At 35.7% G+C, this 24,285-nt stretch overlaps 5 protein-coding genes and 1 long non-coding RNA gene across 9 annotated transcripts; 4 read left to right on the top strand and 2 right to left on the bottom strand.

Annotated features, from left to right (window-relative positions):
• The first annotated feature begins 409 nt into the window (after positions 1 to 409).
• On the top strand, positions 410 to 4,110 carry LOC124457934. Of its 2 annotated transcripts, XM_047008077.1 has the most exons (9): positions 410 to 502; positions 567 to 873; positions 979 to 1,167; positions 1,239 to 1,374; positions 1,472 to 1,591; positions 2,122 to 2,464; positions 3,209 to 3,292; positions 3,397 to 3,519; positions 3,590 to 4,110. In XM_047008077.1, the coding sequence occupies exons 1-6, from the start codon at positions 488 to 490 to the stop codon at positions 2,276 to 2,278; spliced, it is 924 nt and encodes a 307-aa protein (XP_046864033.1). In that variant the 5' UTR covers positions 410 to 487; the 3' UTR covers positions 2,279 to 2,464; positions 3,209 to 3,292; positions 3,397 to 3,519; positions 3,590 to 4,110. The 2 variants fall into 2 exon arrangements, with proteins under 2 accessions (XP_046864033.1, XP_046864034.1); XM_047008078.1 differs by lacking the exons at positions 3,209 to 3,292; positions 3,397 to 3,519; positions 3,590 to 4,110 and adding an exon at positions 2,560 to 2,781.
• On the bottom strand, positions 3,842 to 4,647 carry LOC124457936. Its single transcript, XR_006952893.1, has 2 exons — positions 4,516 to 4,647; positions 3,842 to 4,412 (listed from the first exon to the last, which is right to left on the bottom strand). It is a non-coding gene; the product is annotated as an uncharacterized LOC124457936 (long non-coding RNA).
• A 5,774-nt stretch (positions 4,648 to 10,421) lies between these two features.
• Positions 10,422 to 11,420, top strand: LOC124457875. Of its 3 annotated transcripts, none has more exons than XR_006952851.1 (3): positions 10,422 to 10,932; positions 11,013 to 11,168; positions 11,288 to 11,420. XR_006952851.1 is itself a non-coding variant. In XM_047008042.1 (2 exons), exons 1-2 carry the CDS (start codon positions 10,447 to 10,449, stop codon positions 11,070 to 11,072), a joined length of 546 nt encoding a protein of 181 aa, XP_046863998.1. In that variant the 5' UTR covers positions 10,422 to 10,446; the 3' UTR covers positions 11,073 to 11,265. The 3 variants fall into 3 exon arrangements, 1 of the variants encoding a protein (XP_046863998.1); XR_006952852.1 differs by having other exon boundaries at positions 11,013 to 11,201; XM_047008042.1 differs by lacking the exon at positions 11,288 to 11,420 and having other exon boundaries at positions 11,013 to 11,265.
• On the top strand, positions 11,262 to 12,075 carry LOC124456911. Its single transcript, XM_047007220.1, is given in 2 exon segments — positions 11,262 to 11,564; positions 11,566 to 12,075. Coding segments are annotated over 2 exon segments (813 nt in total).
• Positions 12,076 to 12,612: 537 nt separating this feature from the next.
• Positions 12,613 to 13,675, bottom strand: LOC124456910 (G2/M phase-specific E3 ubiquitin-protein ligase-like; the record flags this gene model as incomplete). The annotated part of the gene is made up of 4 exons (XM_047007219.1): positions 12,613 to 12,617; positions 12,665 to 12,908; positions 12,985 to 13,502; positions 13,585 to 13,675. Coding segments are annotated over 4 exons (858 nt in total), but the record flags the coding sequence as incomplete, so codon positions are not given.
• A 4,740-nt stretch (positions 13,676 to 18,415) lies between these two features.
• Positions 18,416 to 20,662, top strand: LOC124456909 (piggyBac transposable element-derived protein 3-like). Its single transcript, XM_047007217.1, has 2 exons — positions 18,416 to 18,475; positions 18,896 to 20,662. The coding sequence occupies exon 2, from the start codon at positions 18,899 to 18,901 to the stop codon at positions 20,660 to 20,662; it is 1,764 nt and encodes a 587-aa protein (XP_046863173.1). The 5' UTR covers positions 18,416 to 18,475; positions 18,896 to 18,898.
• The last annotated feature ends 3,623 nt before the right edge of the window (positions 20,663 to 24,285 follow it).

Genomic DNA, 24,285 nt, shown 5'->3' with positions numbered 1-24,285 from the left:
AGACCCTATCTCAACAGTCTCTTCGTTTACAATGTCATAAACATCAGTCACATTTTCTTCCTGTTCCTGACGCTGACAATGTTTCTTAAAGTACTCCCTCCGACAATGACCAAATTGTACGTCTTTTACAAGTTTCGTAGACGGCTCCCACGTGTAGCAATGCGCACCTTGTCGAGCAATAGCTTGTCTTGCAATTAATCTGTTCCTCAAAGTTCAACAATGTAGGCGGTATGTTTGAGGAGTCTTTATCATGTTAACTTGGGAAAAAATTCTCTCGACACAGGCAGATGAGTGAGGCAAAACAAGCAGGTTGCACATAAAATTTCCCAAAAGTTCAAACTTTTTATTGCCGTTACCATCTTTAATAGCTCTGATCTCATCCCAAAAAGTAATTTTGCATAAAATTGATGGTATGTTTGTTTTTTTAATTTTTTAAGTTGTGGAAAAATCAGGAACATCTGACCCAATAGATCATTCATACTGTGGAATGTTTCCTAAAGAGGTTTTTACTTGCAGTCATTGATTAAATTATAATATGCTCTACGATAGCTCCTTTCATGTTACAGGACTTGTTTAAAGCCGTTAGTGGTGGTCCCAACTGGATTGCTGTAAAACCAGTCAATCGCGAATGGGGCGTGTGCACATTTACTTATTCTAAAGTAGCACTACCTCAAGCAGAGCTAAGATGTTCTAATTGTTCATCTTACCTCTGCATTCATGTTACAACTCTTGGGAAGGCGCTGGAAATCGTACAAGATGATGACGACTCGCAGCTAGCATATTTTAAGTTAGCTTTTGAAACCTCACCTGAAATGAGAAATTACTACGAGTTGGCAATTCATAGTGAAAAAAAAGTTAAATTATTTGAAATAGGTAAAGTAGTGTAGTAAATGGAAATAATATATATGTGTTTGTGTAATGGGTGGCCAAAAAACATGGAATCATCATTTAAATTTCAATACTCATTTTTTCGCACAGGTTGTGATGAGAATGATGCCAATCATTTTGCTAAGCTTCTGGCTATGAACTGGTCAAAGATATTCGTACCTAGTGCTTGTGGTACTTGCTCTTGTGGTGCTGCTTGGGATAAGCGTGATGTATCAGATGACTGGCTGGATGTGGAAGGCTGTCATGTGGCGTATCTTTATAATTTCCACTGTGTGAATGGTTTGTAAACTGAATTATTTATTACTTTCTTTGTATTAGTGTCACGACTACAATCTTCTGTGAATTTTTAGTGTATTATCGACCGTGTTCTACATGCACAAACAAGAAGCGGTACGATGGTATCGAGAACAACGTCTTGTGGTTTGGATCATTTTCCATTTCGCATGCAGTCCTCAAAGATTATATAAGGCATTTTTTTGTTTCAAGGTACGTGTGATAGTCAGTTATCAAGTATGAAGTAAACATTTTTATCTACATGATTATGAATTCATGAAAATATCTTTTCATCTTTTAAATGGTTTAGCCTGCCCATGTATAAATATTACGTGACGTACGTCCAAAGACAAGTTATGTCAGGAAATTTGAATTTTTCTGGCATTATAACTTACACCAAGTTTCGTCTGGCAGTTACTGCAATGATTAGGTAACTTTTTTTTTATTTCAACCTGCACCAATGTTTTAGGTGAGTTACATGTATTTAAAAGTTTATTTGATCGGATATTCGTTTGTTTAAATTAACTTTTGTTGTAATGCTAAATATAAATGATAAAAGTATGTATGCTACCAATATATATATATATCTGTAGCACTTACGTATGTTTAGCATTTGATCATTTCATTGGTGGTGAATTTATGATAAGGGTGGGGAGTGTAGGTGCACAGAGGTGCTCCCACCTGTAGGTAATGGTCAACAAAGGGTACATAGAGAGGTACAAAAAATGAAAACACTATCCTACTTTTAATGTCCAAGAAAGTCTGAACATTTATTTACTATCATTTTACTTTCCTTATGAAGTGGCAACACTGAATAGATCAAATGGCATTCTTATTTATTTTGTTGACAAAAACAGGCAGTATTGTATCCGCTTTTAAGAATAACTATGTTAATTGGTTTTTAACAATAGATCTAAAAAATCCTAGCTGGATACAACACTGATTTTTTACGCTATTTAGATTACTTGACATTGACTTTGTTGACACTTTTCATTGTAACATCTGTGGAAAACATCCGAAAAAAGTTGTTATGGACGGTACGGCACTTGGTATCCAAAAAACCTTCTTGCCTCGTAATGTAGCTCCCCCAGAAGGCCCTACGATGGATGGAAGATAAGTGTTTTTTCTGGGTGTGTATTTTTTCATTGGCTAGCTGGACATGTGTTTTATTTTGGGGCGGATTTTTTCCAACACTAGGTTCGAAACACGGAACTTCCTCAATCGGAAGAGGCAGAGAGAGTTGTTGAAGAAATTTATAAAGAACCAAATTACAGAAGACGAACTCGTGGAATTAACCTCGGAAGTATGAATGTTGTTAGTTGTTTATTGATGTACAATATGCTAAGAACATGTTGTAGCTATTTTTACAGGCTATTTTACTATTGCTCGTTTATTTAGATTTCATCTCCTGGCCTAAAAATGCTAATCGTATCCCTTAGAGAGGAACATTTTGGTGTCACGTTTCCAGAACCTTGCATAAGACTTCTCAAAGCACTTGCGTCAGATAAACCTGTTTGTGCAATTGTACCTCCTGTGAGAGAGGTGAAGGATTTGTTGATCAGAATTGCCAACGGAGCAAATCCAAAGGACAATCCATTGTCCTATTTACAACTTTTGCACGAACAGGTCCCCCTCTTGTTTTGTCTTTGCAATCATTTTGCAGAGCTGCCAAACCTCATACGTGTTTTGTGTGGGGAAATGGTCGCCAAAGCGTCCAGTCCTTTTACTGACCAAAACGGGTGAGAGCCCCACAACCTTCCCCAAGTTCAGTGTGATGGTCAGTTAGGTTTTTTTCCATCTTTGCCTTCTCTTGTTGAACGTGGGCACTATGTTCTTGACACAAAAAGAGCTGGTCATTTATATGATTGTGCCAAAGGCGTTCGTTCAAAGAAGAAGCATGGGTCTTTAATTCCTGGGATATTCCTTATTTTATGTCCGCACGGTATGGCAAAGAAGCATTAATGTTCTTGATCATAGAATGACAGGAAAATTCATCCTGTAAACTCTCCTCATTGAAAAATTATGAGATTTTTTTATTGTTTTTTAGGTATTTGTTACGGCTTTCAAGTGATGCCCGATCATGAATCACCCAATGTTCCTTTTACCATTTTAAGAACTCGATTTTCTGAAGGTAATTTGAAGTTTTTGAGGTATTTCTCATTCTTTTATGAGAATTGTGAAATTGTTAGCGTTTCGTTACACCCAATTGTAAACAAATAAACTTATAATGTTTAGCTCCTGAACTAGTGATCTATGACAACGCGTGCAAACTACACGAGTACTGCCTTAACCGCGATCTTGCTTTTTTTAAAAAATCCCAATTCATCGTCGACAAGTTTCATTGGAGAAACCATTCTGGTATAAAACTCGTATTTTATTATGCTAAGTGTGTCGAAATTGAAACGACTCATATCTTTGACTCTTATAGGTTGCTCTGAGGGATACGATATTAATAGATATCCCATTTTAAAAACGCACAACAGCCAAGCTGCAGAGCAGTGTAACTCTGTAATGAAGCCACTTGCGTCAATGGTTTCATACATGGAATATGACAACTTTTTGCTATTTTCGAAATTGTATATTTGGTACAGAAACATGTTGCGCATAATAAAATGCAATCCTGGACGGGATGTTCCAGAGAGGGAAACGTTTCTTGCAATCAGCAATATTATCAGATATGTAGTATTTGAAAACCAGTATTATTTAATTGGGAACCATGTTGAAACGAAATGCTAACACTTTGGAACAAACAAAAAAAGTCTAAGTAACAGTTGAAATATTTTTCTAAATTCATCATTTTTAAAGAAAATACGTCATATTTATGACATATCTGCGTAACGTATAGCTGTAACATTTTGTCCTCAAACAGCTTCATATTTTTCGCATTTATAGCATAATGAAAAATTTTGGATATGAAAATGAATGAAATCAATTTTTAAAATGTTGAAATCATAACTCGCACGATATTATAGCTTTTCAACGTCAATGGATAATGCTGGTACTCATTAGTTATTAAGTATATATATTTACTCCACGATTATTCTATGTAGTAGTAATGTTGCACCTCATGACACAATCAGAGTTTATATGAAGAAGTAATTGAACAAATGTGCCGAGCATTGACCATTTATATAACGCCTGTTTTTCATTGTGTGTAAACAGGTCGACTGTTACAGGGACTGAAGAAGCTCTTTTAGCTGCGTACGTCTTCCCTCACTGTTTATATTTTCTATCGATGAGTTGATGCATCCCTAAAATATGATAAAATTATCTGTTATATGTCACATACTGGAATATGTTGCTTTTAAATTATTTGCATATTTTGCGACAGCAAATGTCTACATAACAAAATACCTCCTTTATTATTACTCTTGCAAACTCTAACAAATATACGCCGCAATCGTGACCATTTTTTTGCCTTGCAACCTGAATGGTGATTAAATAACAACGTTTGTGACATATCCATACATTGACTTTATAGATCAATGTGTTTATGCTTGTCAAACAATTACTCGACTTACATCTGCATAAATAGGCTCTGAAATGCTTCCCATGTGGTCTGGCCATTGTTGCTCTTCTTTTACGTGTTGGAGATACTTTAACGTTAAAAAGCTGTTTATGAAGTTAGAAAACATGTCGGTACATATCAAAAGAGGCAACCTGTTAGTTCAGTATGTATAGAAATAACAACCTTATGTTTGAAGCAACAGTTTTATTCTTCCAACCCATGCTGCACAACACGTATAAACGACTTGTCAAAAATTCAAAGACCACTAGCCACCAATGTGTCCTTTAAAATATATCATGTCTCAAGTATCTCATAGAATTGAACTATAGAAACTGATTTTCTTTGTAAAATTCTTACATGTCGCAGACTGGTATAAAAATCATTTTATATTGATACATGTTTTTAGGTGTGTATCTCCTCACTCCATGTAAGTTGCATCCCGAAAGATCTAAGGGTTGCTTTGATCTGAAAAAATTGCAAATATTATAACATGTAATTATCTCTAGAATCTAGGGAGAAATATTGACCGGACACTTACACGTGTCCTTTCACGAGTAGTTTCTGTTGGAAAAAACTAGAAAAGGCATAATATTGTTCCCCATCGTCTTTTCTTTCTGCCGTTTTGCAGTAATACCTATTGCATTCATGTAATTTAAGTTAGCTTGTAAAGTTTTTATTGCTTCCTTCTATATGTTAGATTTGAAACATTTCACATTACCTTAAAAAAAAGTCAATTATGGTATCACACAACCACTTGCTTCCATTTAATGTTTCGACATCACTCTTGTATATTACAATGCCATCAAAACAGTTCACTCTAAAAAGGCATTGATGCAACCTTTGTCGTTTTCCTTTTTGTCAAATATTTTCAATATATGAATGTCACCTTTCACTCTCTTCACTGCATTCTTTCCTGTCAAAGATATAGTTTTCTATTATCGTCAGGAATTTTCTTCACATATTCAATAGAAACATTTACATGAGACATTCAATTTTTTATTGACCTGATTGTAGTTGCTGGCTTTTTTCTTCTAGTCGGTCTCTTTTCAGATGTTTGCTCCATAAATACATAACTATTTTGAAAAGTTTTGCCAACTGTCAAACTAAAGTAGCCTATTCCTCGGTTGTCCATAACTTGGCATAAACACGGAAAATAGATATGGAATAGTTCAAACTGGGGACTCCATATTTCCAATGACGCACGAAGTGCTCCAGCAATGCATTGAACATGCGTGTTAGTAAGGATAACCACTAAAAAAGGGAATAATTTGCTTGTCATGTAGGTTTTCTAAATTTGTTTAATATTAAAGAATTTTCTTCGTGATTTGAATTTTGAGAATGTTCACCTTCAGTGTTGAAATCTTGTATTTCTTTTATAATTTCTTAATTTGAAATTGCTTTACTTGTTTGTCGTGAGCGCTAGAAAAAGATGTGTTCCTTTTATAAATAAAAAAACTTAGAGATTTACAGAGCAAAATATTACTTTGGATGCCAAATGACATTGATGTGCAACTCCGTATAGAAATGAATCAAGTTGAAGTCTATTGGGATCAATGCTTAAAGCGTTGAAAATGTCTCCAGGACAACTTGTGTCGTAATCATGTGGAATGCCCATGAGGTCTTTTTCATGTGACCTACTCAAATATTGTTAAGGAATCAACAAATTGTCATTTAGATTAGAACCGTTCAATCAGTCAATAAACATTAGCATTTCATACTTTAAATTTTTCGTAATAGGATGTTGATGTGTATCAGCTAAGTCCAACAATTCGTAGGCTGTTTCAACACATTTTAGGGGGTCTTTTAACGTTGCGCGAACAATACAAGCTATTTCTCTCTAAAATGGATTGTGGTATCGTTTTGAAATTTAAAAAAATAAATGTGAGTTTCTAAAAGTTTTCTTACTTTTTCGTACATGTCTCTCATCTGTTGTAAATTCACTAATTGTGTATCCTCTTCCTGATGGGTATAGAAAAAAACGTTCATTTCTGGTACGCTGTTTTTTGTAATTTCCTGGACGTTCATTTACCCTTTCATCCTCTTTTATGTTATTTAATGCAGCTTCGTTATCAACAAATTTGTTTTCGAAATCTTCTCTTTTCTCGCTCTCATCACTTCTTTTATCTTCTTTGCTTGTATACGTATCTTTTCCAACATTCGCATCTCGATTAGTTTTCTTGGGAATGAAAGCAAATAGCAGTTCGTGTTTAAATGTTCTTATATTATTTCTTAAAAGATGGTTAGTGTGTACCTCTTGTCTTCCTTGACCAAATGATTGTGTTGTCTCTTCATTTTTTTCATGTCCAGTAAACTAATTAAACAAAAGTTAAGAGAAGCAGTGAGTTGTCTTCTATATACTAAATCTACAACAATAATACTCACTTCATGAACGTATTCTCCATACGATAGAGCGATCTCTATCAGTTCTTTCTTATTTAAAATTTTTCTCGAGCGTTCTGTTTTATCATCAAATTCTTCTTCATCGTAATCATCCTCTGAGAATGGTGTACAATATGTAAATAAAAACAATCAAAATATTGAAGATTGATTCACTTGATTTACCTGAAGGTTGATTAATCCTGGCAGATGGAGAAACAAATGGGATGTGAGGAGGCCAAAACAACGGTTTCTCTGCTTTAAGCCAAAAGTCTCTCACTCTAGCCACTTTCCACTTCCGTTTTCCTTTCTTGTCCAAAACCAATCTTGAATTCACGAGGTCTGCCGTTGTATATCAGAAATTAGTTACTCACAAATATACAAAAATAGTTTTTACCGATGTCAGCTGTTCTTGGGAAAACAATATTTAAAACCAGTTTCCGTAGCTCTTTGCACGACCAAGTCCCTTGTTTTATTTCTTCCAAAGCATCAGGATCAACAAGATCAGAGCGTATCTACTGCACTTGATAAACGTCTTCACAGCTTTCTAATATAATATGATACAGACTTTATTGCAGCATTGTGACACCTTTATTTGTTTTTTTATACAATTTAGAAACAACAAAATAAAAGTTAGTACTTGGGGAGTCAGTTGTAATCAAAGAATTGTCTTCAACATATTTGCACATGGCATCTCGGGAAATATTCAAGATTTCTCGACGAAGGCCGGGCGTTCCTGTTTAAATGAATTGATTACATTACTTCTATACCGACAATCGTATTTTAAACACAAAATAATCCAATTCAATTCTTAACTTCTACACAAGTCTAAAATCTTTTTGATAGAAGAATTACCTGCAGCTTTAACCGTTCCATGTCCATCAAGATATAGCAAAACCATCGGATTGAGGCTCTTCTCCGATGACATTAGATCAATCTAAAAATATTTATAGAGCATGTGATTTATAGCTGTTACATTTCAAATTTAGTCAATATTTTCTGCATTAATCAAAGAGGGTACAAAAAGTTTATCATTCTTTTACCCTGTCTGCAATACGTTTTTTCTTTCTGTACACATTGTGCGCTTCACTTTGAGAAATCGATAGCTCTTTTTTCTTCAAAAATAAACATGACGTTCAGATAGAACTCTGGTTGAGAATTCATTTACTGTCAACGTACACATAATCTTACCGGTCTCTTGCTTTTAGAATAAACTTTTCCCTCGTGAATTTACTTTACTTTTTATATTGGAAGACATCTCAACAATAATTTGAAGCAGTTTTCAGTAAATAAGCGACCTAATCAAATTCTAACAAACCTTGCAGAAATATTAAAGCAAATGTTTTCGGTGCCAAGTAATTTATAACGGATCGAGATGCAGCTATTTATTTATCCTGTTCGTCAAAGAATTTAAGTGTGATCTGTCACATTAGTGTTTTTATAAAAGGAAATGACAAATTTCCGTGACACTATTGTGTAAACCAGGTGGGAAAATTAGTAAAATTTCAGATATTATAAAACATACCGGAAAATGGTATGTATAACCATGATGAAATGATGGATAAAAAACAAGTAAATTTTTACGAGGACTTAAAATTTCATGTTTGTGTGTCACTATGGCGTAAACCAGATGAGAAAATTAGTAAAATTTCAGATATTATAAAACATACCGGAAAATGGTATGTATAACCATGATGAAATGATGGATAAAAAACAAGTAAATTTTTACGAGGACTTAAAATTTCGTGTTTGTGTGTCACTATAGTGTAAACCAGATGAGAAAATTAGTAAAATTTCAGAGATTATACAACATACAGAAAATGGTATAGATAACCACGATGGTTATACTTCTATAAATCAAAGTTCTAATCCCTTGTAACCTCACGTACAGGCGTTTTTTCTTCATGGTATCGATCTTTTATCTTTGGGAAACGATTTTATTGTGAACGCTGTTCAAAATTTGTTAACAAATACATTCATCACGCTTGTTTTAATTTGAATTTTAAAAATAGCTTGCTTTTAAACTTTGATTCGTTGAAAGAAATGATTTATAACTATGTATTAAAACCATCAACTGTAGAAATAGACAAATGTAAAATAGTCAGAGAAAAATGGTCGCGCAAACTTGTAAATAGAAATCAAATTAAAAAATATCAAGTTGTCTTTGACAAACGAATAATAATAGACGAAGGTGCCGATACTATTCCCTATGGCTATCATTGGTTTCCGACACTTGAAAGTTCACACCATCAGACTTCTCCCACACACGATGCGATGACGGATGATATTTTGTTTACATCCGTTCATCAAATTGTGCAAGAAAATGACATGGAAAGGGGCTCTGAAGAGGAGGAAATTAGCAAGTCGATTGATTTAACGTTAACCGACTGCGATAACGATGAAGTCTTTTCCGAAAGACAATCAGATATGGAGTTTCTAGATGACAGTGATCAATCCAACAGTGAATCTTACAGACAAGTGGATCAACAAATATAATACCAGTACAGATAAATGAATAGTTAAACAGTTTTCAATCAATGACAAACAAACTAACAAACAAATATACATATTTTTAGACTGAGGTTGTTTGACACATTTCTACACTGGACAAGGCTAACGATGATTGAACACTATACGCAGTCATTTCTATGTGATCAGTATGTACAGACGGGAAACAGCGACGACAATTGTGAACCATGCAATACATGAACATTATACAGACAAATATGGAAACTATCGTAGAAGGAACCAACACATAAAAGTTGACAGTTTTTTCTTTCGCTGGTGGAACAAAATACATAAATGATGAAGACAATACCATTGATTCTGACGTTGATGGTGATAACGACAAGGAGGGTGATGACTGTAAAGATGAAGACAACAGCTGCGAATGAAACAGTGGTGATGTGATGATGAGAGTGGTAGTAACAGTGGTAATAACGACAACAGAGATGATGACTTTGACGTTGAGAATGATATCGTTGAATGTGGAGGTGTTGATGACGTTGACGGCGACAACAGCAAAGATGTAGAAGAGGTTGAAATGGAGGTTGACATGTTAAAAAAATCAGCTAGGGGTGAACATAATTAATGACGATGGAAGAAGAAAAAAACTGGCAGATGTATGGCGTTCCATTCCGGTCATAATTATATGAAGTTGATCAAACGAAAAACAATTGCTCATAAATATGTCGAACTTTCAAAGTTGAAGTTCAAACGTTAAAAACTAAAACAAAATGCCCAATGTCAATAGCAAACATCGATGCATACAGTCGAACCGCTCAAAAATAAATCGAAGTGCAAAAATATAAGTCGAAGGGAAATGGAAGTCATGTACTGCAGTAGGAAGCGGAAGTCTTCTTGGACGAACAACTGATATAATTTTTCCCGAAGTAAACAAAATGGCTGTTAGAAACCAAATAAGCGCTATTGAGCTAGAGGAATTCTTTCGTTCATTACAAGAGCTTTTGATTTCTTCATTCAACGATGTGTCTTTTGACTCAGCTGAGTATATTTCTCGCCGTCTCGATGGATATGAAAGAAATCTAAGTGTATTATTGGCAAGACTGCAAGAATCGTTTCCTAATGAAGCACAATTGCTAACAGATATGAGAGATCTTCTTGGTATCGTTCGTACCCAGAAAGAAAGGTCTGAGGTATTATCATTTTGCTCATTAATGGCAGAGGAACAGCAAACTAATGACCAAATAAGTGTAAACCAGATTAGGAGTTGCGTTGGTCGACCCAGACTTCACGTTTCTGAAGAATTGCTGGGGACACTACACTCTCAGGTTGGATTTTCGTGGTCGCAGATTGCAAGAGATCTTGGCATTTCTGAAAGTACCATACGTCGCAGAAGACGATTGTTTCAAATGCCAAGTCAACAGGTATTTTCTAACATAGAAAATAGCGTTCTTGATCGACTTGTCTGTGAAATCTTGGATGTGACGCCTAGAATTGGTTATAGATTAATACAGGGTGCGTTACGACAACGTGGACTGCATGTCCAACGACGACGAGTTCTTGAATCGTTGCACCGGGTTGACCCAGTTGTGGTAACCCTTAGAGGATCAAGAAGCATCATACGAAGACGCTATTCCGTTCCTTGTCCAAATGCGTTATGGTATGTGAAATATTCATTAAGGGAAAACTGGTGGTAAAATAAAACTCTATCTTTCTTTTGTAGTCATTGAAAATCATGTTAGTTTATTGGCACATGTCAAAAGGGTTAAAATTTTGTAGGCATTTGGATGGGAATCACAAACTTATTCAACCGTATCGTATTGTAATTCATGGTGGCATAGATGGGTATTCTAGAATGATTGTCTTCTTAAGAGCATCAACAAACAACCAAGCATCTACTGTAATGGAATGCTTTAGGATGCTGTTAATCAGTACAACTTACCTTCACGTGCGTACTGATTTAGGGTTAGAGAATATTGAAGTTGCTCGATTTATGCTTCAATATCGTGGTCTGAATAGAGGCAGCTGCATAACAGGTACATCTGTTCACAACCAGGCGTATTGAACGACTTTGGCGTGAAGTTAACTCAATTGTGTGTAGTCGTTTTATCAATATTTTTGCATACCTTGAAACTCTTATTCTAGACACTAATAATGAAATTCATTTGATTGCATTACATTTGGTGTACATCCCACTCATTAACAATGCACTGCAGAAATTAAGTGAATCGTGGAATTGCCATTCTTTGAGCACCGAGGGAAATCTTAGCCCAAGGCAGCTTTGGGTACAAGGAATTGTTGCTAATCAAAATAGTGATTTTAGTGCTGTGACTAGCATTCGAGACGGGTTACAAATAGATTGGAATGAGTATGGAGTTGAAGAAGATGGCCCAGTTTTAGAATTGCAGTCAAATTATTGTGTTAGAGTGCCATCTTCAACAGTATGTTTAACAGAAAATCATGTTGAACACCTAAATAATATTGCTCACAGACTAAGGGGGGCAGGAGACCAAGATGGACTGATAGCTTTTTTAGTTGTATTGGACAACATTCAGCAACATAGTTAGATATATTTACTACTAAAATGACTGAGCTGATCATATCCAATACAAGACTTTGTTAAGAAGCATTTAAAATGCAATAGATATAGTAACTTTTAAGTTCAGCACTAATAGTGTAAAAGTCAACATACAAACAGTTTCAAATCTAACAAAACTTAGTTCTGTTTTATATACCCTCTATACAATTCCAAAACCTTCTTCTTGGAAAGGCTGAATCCATATTTCTTTCAAACTCTTCATAGTTTTTTACCTCACCAGGTAATTCCAATTCCAATGGACATGTGTTAGCATTGGGGTAAATGAATGTATTTTGAAGAGTAGTTATACTTGATGGATGAAAACCCATTGGAGGTAAGGATTTGCAACCAGTTGAAAACATCAAAACACTAGGAATTCTAGAACCTGTAATAATTAAAGTATATTAACATCATGATTTAAAGAATGTTGCCAAAACAACAACATGTACAAATTCTAAAAAAATATAACATACTTTGTGATGAAAGATACTGAGTGAAAAACTGTTTGATGCGAATCTCAACATTATCAAACTGAACAACAGATAAAAAATCATGGAGTGTCAAAGGTGGGCAAGTACCAGCCACAAATAAGGTTTCCATCTTGTCTGGATGTCTTCTGATTACGTCAAGAAGTGGGCATAAGCCGATCATCAATTGATCAATTTCAGCCTTCCTGGATAAGATGACTCCATGCAGACACAAGGACATAATAGCTTGAAAACGATTATCAATATTGACGGGATGAGGAAAACCTGACTCAACTAACAAAGGTTGAATTTCAGAAGCCAAGGTTTCGTTGTTTTCTTCATCAAAAGCATCTAGCTTTTAAAAGTATAAGCCAAAGTTAATTTTCATAGTTGTAAGAGCACAGAAAAAAATTGATTACTTTTCTAATCACCTTTTTGAAGACATCTACATATTCAGCATCAACAACATCCTCTGGACGGAGGTGATCCACCACGTCATTAGGCTGAGGGTTGAGGAAATATGCATACAAAACCTTTGGAAAATATGGAAAACCAGGACCACCATGAACTATTGATGCTGCAATAATCCATCCAGCCACCTTACACAGATTTGATCTAAGAGCATCTGTATTGTGCATTGGTAAAAAAATTCCATCTCTTCCTTCAAAAAGACGAGGAGTAGCTGATGGAGAAAGGAGTTCACGCAAGAGTAAAGTGAAGAACTCTCGTTTAGGGCCACCACCAATTGCTGATTCGTCTTCAAATGTGACCTTCAATGGTTTCTTAAAATCAAAATGTCTGTGTTTGAAAAATGACACACTATCAGCAAAAATTGATGATCTGCTGACTGTCAAGCGTGTAGGAGTCCCAGGGATGGGTTGTAGAGAGTATAATAGGTCTTTTAAACATGCATCCTCCTCAATTTTAGAGCCATCAAATTGTTGTTCATCTGAAAAAAATGTGAAAATTTACATTACTTTATCCAAATTTGTTGACTATGTAAACTTTCTTAACTACCTGGAAATAATTACCTGACTTGGAAGGTATATGACTTATAAAATAGTCCACAGCCAGATCAAGTGTTGTACAATTTACAGCTTGTGCAAACACTTCAGCGGGACAATTTGGGAACATTTCATCTAGTTTCTGCTTTTCAATGCTACAGAGATTTAAAGAACTTCTTATGCCATCGGAAGTTTCACCTGTCTCACAAGCAATTGGGAGCAATGGAGTGGTAGTTGGAATAACAGTAACATATTGCTCACTGCTTTGCCTTTGATTGGACTCCAAATTGCGTGATACATACGATCTTATATCACTACTTCTGACAAAATTATCCACATTATCACTCAATTCAACAATGTCATCATCCTGAATAAAACTCATCATAGTAAATGCATGATTTTGTAATCGCTAGAGCTTAACTGAACTAGCAATTAATCTACAGTCATAATGTGGACAGTGTGTAATGTTAAGGCATATAATGAAGAGTTGCAGTACCTCATCACTGTCGATCTTTACTAGAGAGCGGATATAAATTGGTCCAGTCCCACTAATGTGTCGTATTTTTTTGGCATTTGCTTCTTGCCCTTGTGGCAGTTTTAATTGGGCGATGCCATTTCCGACAGACTTTACAAACTCAAAGCTTGGAAAAAATTAATTGTATTTAAGTAATTTAACCCATTCAATTCCACTGCAAGATACAAAATTGAATACTACATACTTCAATAGCTTACGTGTTTGGTCCTGTAATATGCTTCTTGAAAATACTGTGTAATTCTGCTCGTAATTGATCTTCTGACCACGATTTATCAAGACTCCATGCATCAACAAATAAACTTCTTTTCACGAGGTCTTCCTTTACTTGTCGCCGAGGGACTTGATCCCAATCTGGATTAGGTAGTAGACACACGTCTTTTATAACCAACTCTGCAGCAGGTTTGGCTTTGTATTTCCCTTTTTGTTTTGTAGTGTAAGGGATAAACCGACCTCTTTCACTTCTTCTGGAACTATGAATCCTATTAGCAATTCCCGACGACACACGAGGAATTTGGAATCTTTGGCCGATTTCTTCTTCAACTGAGCCAAAGGACCTGCTACTAGTACTATCATCGCTTCTGCTTGGGGTATTGCTGGAAGCAGTGTCCGGTAAATTTTGAAGAGACGACACAACACGCCTAACTATTTCATTTAAGTTGTCCGCCATTTTTGATATGAGTCATAGTTATATCTTATTAAGTAGGTTTTGAATGGTTTTGTATGAAATAGACCATATCCGCTAATATCTCAGTGACTTCCGTTTCCCTTCGACTTATATTTTTGCACTTCGATTTATTTTTGAGTGGTTCGACTGTATGCATCGATGTTTCCTATTGACATTGGGCATTTTGTTTTAGTTTTTAACGTTTGAACTTCAACTTTGAAAGTTCGACATATTTATGAGCGATTGTTTTTCGATTGTTCATGACCGGAACGGAACGCCATACAGATGACTGAGGTAAACGATTCCTTGTGGTTGACCTATACGAAAAAAGTTGTGTCACAGACGAAAATGAGTTCACAGACATCAAATATAAATCTTTTTTTCTGGTTGGACACAGGTCATACAACACATTTAACATTGAGAAATTTACAGGACAGGACAGAAGGTTTTCACGTAAATCAATGTACATAAGTCTTGAGTACGCACGATTAACATCCAGTTCATTCACAGCTTTAATGTTGTTTCGTCTCAACAACAAAATCCTTATTCGTGTATCTTTTACTGTTCCGACAGGAACATGCTTCAGATCCATGTTAGAACAATCTAACATATGATATTTCTTCACATAACAAGTTTGCTTTTATTTGTGAGACAATGGACGTACGTTTTAGAACACCAGCCAACTTTTATGTGTGTGGTCAAAGTCAGTAGGGCAAAAGCTATTTGGTTAGGTCGATGCTTTATAATTTAAATGAACCTTTTTATCCCGTTCTGAATAAAATTATTTACTGTTATGGCGAACGGCAAAGTGAATTTGGTGAAATAGAATCGAAAATTCCAAACATTTGCTTCGTCGAAGGATTCCCTGAGAACTTGTTTGAAATTCTGGAAGGTTGTCAAAACTCTTTAGTGGTCGTTAACAATTTGATGTCCTAGTGTTCAAATGATGAACGAATGTCGGATTTATTTACCCGCGGGTCACATCATCGCGGAATATCTGTCATGTATCTAACACAAAATTTATTTCCTCCAGGTAAACAATCAGCTTAAATTCCCTCTACATGAATTTTTAAAAAACCCAGAGATTCGCTAGGTATCGCAACATTGGCACGCCAAATGTATCCCAAGAAAACGAATTACCTTTTGCAGTCATTTCAAGACACCACATGTCGCCCTTACGGTTATCTTTTGCTCGATTTGCATCAACTCACACCTGACAATATGCGTGTCAAAACAAATATCTTGCCCGGTGAAAAGCAGATTGTCTATGTACATAAGTGATAAGCATCAACATCAACAGTCAGTTATCATCGAACATGGACCATCTGATGTGATGTTGTGCATTTGTGAATGCGCAGTTAATGTGTTAAAAGGAAGTGTACCGATATCTGCGAGTCAAAAACGACGCTTGTCGAGGTATATGAAACATCTCAGAGCCTTAGCGAACAAGAGAATTTCAAAAGCTAAAATGAAAAAACTTTTAAATCAAAAAGAAGGCAATCTACTGAGCGCCTTCCTACCGCCGGTTTTGAGCGTACTAGGGAGTTTGCCGAAACAATGAAGCATGTCAAGCAAATGATTTTAGTAACTGAAGTCGTTTATAATAAATATGAACAAAAGCAAAAATTTGAAGTTTCACCGATTACGATGAACATGGTTCAAAAAAGGTACTCAACTCTCACACATCCTTCACCAAGACGGTTTAAGTGACGATCAAAGGCAAAAATTTTAAAAGCAAACTTTGAGCAATTCCTTAATTTGAAGCAGATACCCGCAGTACACGTGGTGGATACCGCCGACGGGAAAAAAGAAACTCAGTAATAAACAACGAAGTGCGTACATTTGCTGACTCCGTCATTGTACAAAGTGTGCCCAAGACGATGCGTGAACGCACGACAGCAATACTGCAGCGTCTTAAAACATTGCCGGATATAATAATTTGGGATGATTCAGGACAAGTCAAACTTGACGGTGTTATTATCCCTCAATCAAATATATCAGACCTGATTAATGACTCTGTAAGAGGGAGAAAGAATTTCAATCCTACAGATTCTAGAGAATTCTTTCGCGTTTTATCAAAAATAAACATTCCTCGTGATTTGGTTCGGAACGATGTAAGATGGGAAGAAGCCCACCACAGAGGCGTAAGTACGAAAATGACAACACCTTAACCTTCCTCCACACTAAAGAAAACTCGTTTACGTTGGATAGACTATTAAACTTTGACACGTAAAGATTTGTTTTGTTTAAATAAATAGAGCAGTTGATATCAATTTCCTGATTGTTATCATTAGAATATGCAAATAGAAAACACAGGCAATTAGTTTACAAAAAGAAAATTTTATTGATAACAAACGCATGAAGCTTTTACAACAAATTTTATACTTGACTGAATGCCATCATTTAGGGTTACACTAGTTTCTATATGAAAATGTCTGCTAACGAAACTTGATACCTTGTTATCGTTCTCAACAGTATTACCATCAAACATGTTTACTATCTTATGCTATATCCTCGCACTCTATGGCTGAGGTAAAATATACAATATTGTCCACATACATCTGTCCAGATACTTTGCAATTGACGTTTATTAAATCCCCAATCATAACGTTTCAAATAATCTCTAAAGAACTTATGATATCGTTCCGGTGGTTGTCCATAGCTATTGAAGAATTCGGCTTTTCCTTCTGAAGGGAAGCAAAAGCCAACCCAATGGGTTCTGGTTTTCTGCTTACATCCGTGTTTGGGATAAATCCTTTTGGGTAGCTTTCGATTTCTTTAGGCAGACGATCGGCTGGAAAAGCATCCAAAACATTGGTAGATTCAATAACCTTTTACTGCAATTATAAAACATACAAAATTTTACAAAATGTCACAAAATCAAAATATAAGGAAAATGTCTTACAAAAAGGTATCTCAGAGAACAATTGTTTCATATACAATTACAAGTTTTGTATTTTTTTTTTAAAATACAAAACTTGTAATTGTATATAAAATTCAAGTCATTACTTCTAAGAATAAATGAATATTATAAAACACAGCATCTACTTATATGATGTCCATATTGTCATTAGAAGCCAATGTTGCTTGTGAGCAACACATTTATGTCACGATCATTTCTACAAGTATGTTTCTGTAATTCCTGAGTTTCAAAATGTCAAAATAATTTTTAGATATTTATCATTCATAGCTATGTGTAAAAATCCCATAAAATTTACACATAAAAGAGAACTAGATGAAATTTTCTTACCTTACACACACTTCCACACTGACTGGTTGATGCAGCCATTTTGACGACATATAGAATCTGTAGTATTTAGCCTAGCACCATTTTTTAGGGCTGGGGACACGTTTTGGATGTTGTTCAGCAGCAACATTGGCTTGGAATGGGAAAATTTTGTATGTGAGAACAAAGACGGGTAGTATATTCAATGGTGCTCAAGAGCAACAGTGGCCCCTAGAGGGTTAACTTTAAATGCCCCGTGTGACAAATTTGTCACACGCATATTTATAGAGCTAGTGCATCCATATTATATTATATTTTTCCTTAAAAATGCGCTTAGTGACACATTTGACCCTTAGTTAATATTATTAATGAGCTGATAATGCTTATTGTGAAGACTGGGCTTGAAAACAACAATTTAAACATGGCAGTCATTTTTAAAATATGCGAAGTGAAAATCTTGTGAAGAAAATGTGAGAAATACACTGTATAAAAGGTAAGTTACTGTGGTATTATATATTGAATCGTTTTAATTGACTCACAAGCTTATAAAATTAGTTTAGAGTTTTTTTGATTATATATTTTCTTTCGAAAAAAATACATGGAAATAGTTGTGTGTCAAATTTGTCACAATGGGCATTTGAGTACCATTTTAATTAATGACACATGGAATTACAATTGTTACACCGATGGAATTCTTCATTATTTTTGAATGTTTAGTTAACTAAATTATTAAGAAAAATGTTATTTAATAGAATTTAAAAAAAATTGAACAATATATGTAGGTCTTAAGCTAGAATTTTGAAATACTATTAGTATAATTTTATTATGAATGATTTTGGGTTATGTTTACTCAACACAATTGCCGGTGTATTTATTTCCCTACATAACTACTTTTTAATTTTTCAATTTCTAGAGTATGAATAAGAAAGAGGATATCTTTGGTGTTGAAGATGTGTTGCAGGTAATAGATGATATCAACACTAGTGAAATTGATTTCAGTGAAGAATCATCTGATGATGAATACCAGCTAATTGCTGATAATGATGGATACATTCATTTGCTTTGTGATTCTGTAACAAGTGCAGATGAAAACGATGAAGAAAATACAAGTACAGATGGTGATGATTGCATTCCATTGGCTCAAAGAGTCAAGTCTTTTGCTGACAATGAGACAAAAAAGGGTGTTTATCGATGGCGAAGACATAGATATGTGCATGTTGAAAAGCCTTTCATGGGTGATCAGTATATTGTACCTGAACCTCCACCATCACCTTTGACAATTTTTCAACAGTTTGTAAACAAAGAGATGCTTAAAAACATGTGTCAGCAAACTAACATTTATAGTGTTGAAAAAACTGGAACATCTGTTAATACTACAGTACAGGAATTAGAAAAATTAATTGCAATATACTTCCACATGGGGCTTTGTCAGCTTCCATCTATAAGAGCATACTGGGAGAGAGCTACACGTTACCCACCAATTGCTGATGAGATATCCCGAAACCGATTTGAGAAGCTCCTTACAGTACTACATTTTATTAACAACAATGATGCAACTGATGACATGAAAAAGGATCGTGTTTGGAAATTACGACCTTGGCTTAGAGACTTAAGAAGTAACTTTCTCAAAGTTACTCCTGAAGAACACCAGTCAATTGATGAGGTAATGGTTGCGTTTAAAGGGAAGCATGGACCAAGGGTGTACATGCCAAAAAAGCCAACAAAGTGGGGATTCAAATTATGGGCTAGAGCATCATCTACTGGTTTTATGCATGATTTTGATGTGTACCAGGGAGCAACTGAAGAAACCAAAAGTCGCTCTGATGTAGGTGTTAGTGGTGAGGTGGTTCTCAAATTGGCATCTACCTTGCCTGATAACAAAAACCACAAGCTTTATGCTGATAACTACTTCAACTCCTTTGCCTTAGTTGAAAAGTTACTAGACAGAGGTATACAGTTCATTGGAACGATGCGTCAAAATCGAATGAAAGGGTGTCAGCTTAAACCTGAAAAAATTCTAAAACAGGAAGGTCGAGGAGCATATGATGAGGTAAATGACTCATCAAAAGGAATTACCATTGTCAGATGGCTGGACAAAAAGGCAGTGACATTGGTATCTACTTACTGTGGAGCAGAACCATTAGGTGTTGCAAAGAGATGGGAAAAGAAGGAGAAGCAATATGTGGAAATTCCCAAGCCAAAGCTTGTAGACGAGTACAATAAGTTCATGGGGGACATTGACTTAATGGACATGCTTTGCTCATTGTACAAGTATTCCATAAGATCAAGGCGATGGTATCTTTACCTTTGGTTTCATACCCTTACAGTGGCTATGGTCAATTCATTGCTTCTTTTCAGAAAAAATCAGAGAGGAAAGAAACAAATCAAACTTCGTGACTTCCAAGCAACAATTGCAGAGGGATTGATTAAGATAGGAAAAGAAAGAAAAAGAAGACGATCTTCCAATGCCTCGACATCTCGAAAAAGACCAACCACTCAACCAAATGAAGAGATACGGTTTGATAAAATAGATCATATGCCTTCCTGGGATGACAGACATCGTCAGAGATGTAAAATTTGCTCTGCCTTTCGCTCTCATGTTGTCTGTGGCAAATGCAATGTTTATCTCTGCTTCAATAAAGACAGAAATTGCTTTATGGAATACCACACAAATAAATAAAATCATAAAGATTTCTACATGCTTTCATGCTTTTGTTAATGAATACTGTAAAATTATTTTAGTTTTAAACTCTAGTTTTCTTTATTATAGAAAGTAGCACTTAATGCCCAATGTGACAAATCTGTCACAAATTTTTTTAAGAAGAAAAAATGTTTTTTTTTTAAATTTTTTAATTGAACTTGGTATTGCTTGTTATTTTAAGGAAAAATACCAAAGAACAGATTTTTGCATTGAGTTCCTCCATCCTTGGGCATTTAAGGTTAAAGACTCGGTGGAATGCCTCCACAGCCATATTGGTGTTGATTCCCATTCCACGTCTAAAGCAATAGGCCCAGAATTCTGTTCTACCGGACCACTCGCGTTGGAAATAACTGTAAAACTCTTTGCTTAAATTTGGAAGTTCTTGCAAAAGGTGCTTCAGGAATGTATTGAACGATGATTCATCTGTTTGCTGCAATACAGTGCAAAACATTTTATAAATTTCTGCTGCCACTAAGGTATCTTTAACTTTAGAGGGTAATTCTTTTTGCCACGCTCGGTCCACATGCCAAGTACAATACAAACGTTTTGGACGTCCACCCATTATTGCCAACCATGCATTGTAATACTGACTTGCCAGGTCAGACATGAGCCATTGTGGTTGTAGTACTCCACAGTTCTTTATTTTTTTAAAAAATATGCACATGTGAGTGAAATCTTCATGGTTGGATAGACACCATGCAACTGGGAAACCAGACCCAAATTCATCCAAAACAACAAGTGATGTAAGAAGGAAATCATACCCAGTTGTACCATGAGTAGCGTCAATGCAAATTCCCTTTCTTGAAAATTTCTCTGCCTTGTATTTTTGTAGTGGGTTTTGAATAACTAGTAAAAAGTCGTCTTTTGTTATATTCACATGATCAATAGCTGCATCTCCTTGAAACGTAGCAAATAAGATTGGATTTTGTTCGCTTTTGTCCCATTCTTGAACCCATGCACGCACACTTGTTTGATCATCACTGTGTTTCTGAAAATCATTTAGTGCAAAATCTGTCTTTATGTTGCCAATGTCTTTTTTATATAGCAGATGGTGACGCTTAAATTCTAAATCACTGTGCTTTGTGGCATCTTCTCTGATGTTATTCAAAATTCTGTCTCTGCTAACACCTTGTTGCAGACAAGGTGCAATTTCTTTTCTTCTGCCCTTGGACAGCCATGTGTGCTACACTTCCTTTTTGTGTGCGTGATGTGTGTGACAAATTTCTGCTAGTATCTTTCCATCATCCCTTTTTGTGACCTTTATGCCAGCAGTCAGGGGCGAAACTAGCACCTTTTTAATGGGAGGGGAGCTGGGGATGAAATTGCCCTGCAAGGACAAAGATGCCCGGCAGATCAGATGGAACAGTACTTACACTATATATATTATTGTAATACATGTTGTATTCTTGCGGCAGAACGCGCTTTAGCGTACTATTAAATATTTAATGGCAGTTTTTGCATCATTGCAGTTGCCCAATTTTTTAAAATTACATTTAAGTCAACATTGTCCGTAAGATCTTTTTCACATGCAAGAACGATTAAGTCATTTAATCGCGTATCTTTCATTGTGGATCTCAGGCAGTTTTTACAATGTTAAGCTTGCTGAAACACCTTTCATCTTTTGCCACGGACACTGGAGCGGTCAGCAATAGTTGATACGCCTTGCACACCGTTAGAAGCAAATAACGCAACGTCTTCAAGGGATTTGGGTTCTGATTTAAGTTGTGATGACACAATATTATTGAAAATTTCCAACTCAGACAGCAGTATTTCTGCATCAACATCTTTTACCGCCGGTGGAAAAAGACTACACATTTCATTAACTGTTTCAGCCATTGGCCTTTCTAGCGGCAGCTGTAAGCTCTCTCCAAGAGATTTTATTTCGTCGATGCAATCTTTAATGTTATCGGTATACTCGGTAATAAGTGAGTCTACAACCAAGTACATTTCCTTTCGGTAGAAATCTTTAAATGATATTTCTGTTGTTATTTCGGAATGCTTGCCAATTCGTTTGGGTGGCTTTCTTGATCGATGATGACGAGTGTATTCTGCCATTACGTCTATTCCTACTTAAATTCCAAATCCAACCATTGCCTCTATCTCCGAGTCTAATCCGTTCTCGTCACTTCGAATTTGTCTAAGGTTTTTTACTGTAGCATTAATCAGGTTAAGTGCATCAACTATATTTAGCTACTCCTCCTGCAGTGGTTTGGTTAGGATTTTGGTTTTTGTCATTAGGATTTGCATGAACATAAGAGAAAAAAGAAAGTCGAAACTAAGAAATTTCTTTTTTATTCCATCGCCTTTAGATTTTACTTTTGATTCTACATCTCGAGCATTAATAACTTTCACAATAGCATTTGGTATTACCTCATAACTTCTCCAGACAGCATCAATGGACTCAGAAGTGTAAACCCATCTCTTCTTTGACAAGTTTCGAAACTTTAAATTGTTTTCAACATCTTTGCAACCTTCTATAATTTTATTTCTTTTTGTGCTTTTGCTAAAAAAGACATACGTCTTCTAGAGCGTCGTACATTGATGTAATTATTGAGCTATGTTTGCAACAATGCTCGTTGAATGTATTAGACCGATGTCCCTGGCAAGGGATTTAAGGTACTTGTCGTTTTAAAATTTCTTGCAACACGTTTTGAGCACCATTTAGTCGTCCAGACATTGATGTTGTGAAATCGTATGTTTGAAATGCAAGCACATCTATATCGATTTCATTTTCCATTAAAGATTTTATGACATCTTTAGCCTTTCCAGCACCAGTTTTATCAAGGGTCTCTTTCATTTCAACCAGTCTCTTGCATGGTATGCCCGTCTGGTTGACATATCTTACAGCAACGATAAGCTTGTCTTGATTCGATGTATCAGGTGTAGTGTCTTCAGACACAGAAAATACACTGGCTGACTTAATTTCAGCACGAATTTCATCCCTCACAGATTGAGCCAGCAAATGAAGCATCTCATTTTGTGCCTCTGAGCTTGTTGTACTGTATGGCCTGAGGCGGTGATCGTCCAGCCACAGCTTGAGAACAGCACAATGTCTTGAGAGAAGATTTACAATCTGAATGAAATTTCCGTCCTTGTCATCGCCACCTCCTCTGAATGCCAATGACTGCCTTGCCAGAGTGCAAGCCACATCAAGTAGAATCAACATAATTTCCTTGTTCTTTTCTTCATCTGCTTTCTCTTGGATCAATACTTCCTTCATTTTCGCATTCATCATCACATCAATATGGCCAGATGTTATTGAGAAACGAGCAAAATCAGCCAGAGCAGCTTGATGGGACTTGGTACTGAAGTGTTTATGAAGTTTTCCTTTCTTGTTTGCACCAACGCTCCTCATTTTCTTCCATGATCGTACACCATTTATCCATGCTGGATCACTTTTTTCTCGTCCTGGCCCACTTGGAAATAATAAGAATACAAAGCAATATGCTTTATTTTCCTTCTGACTGTACTCAAGATGAGGGAAAGAGTCGTACTAGGATGCATTAAATTTTTTAGGTTTATTTTTGGCTTTTGTTTGATTTACAGGAAAAGACTTCAATCTAGGTTGACAGGGTCCTTGTTGCATGAGAAACTTTCTTTGA

This window comes from Xenia sp. Carnegie-2017, unplaced genomic scaffold (genome assembly GCF_021976095.1).
Source record: "Xenia sp. Carnegie-2017 unplaced genomic scaffold, XeniaSp_v1 HiC_scaffold_6, whole genome shotgun sequence".
Lineage (NCBI taxonomy): Eukaryota > Metazoa > Cnidaria > Anthozoa > Malacalcyonacea > Xeniidae > Xenia > Xenia sp. Carnegie-2017.
This window is presented reverse-complemented; position numbering and strand designations above follow the sequence as displayed.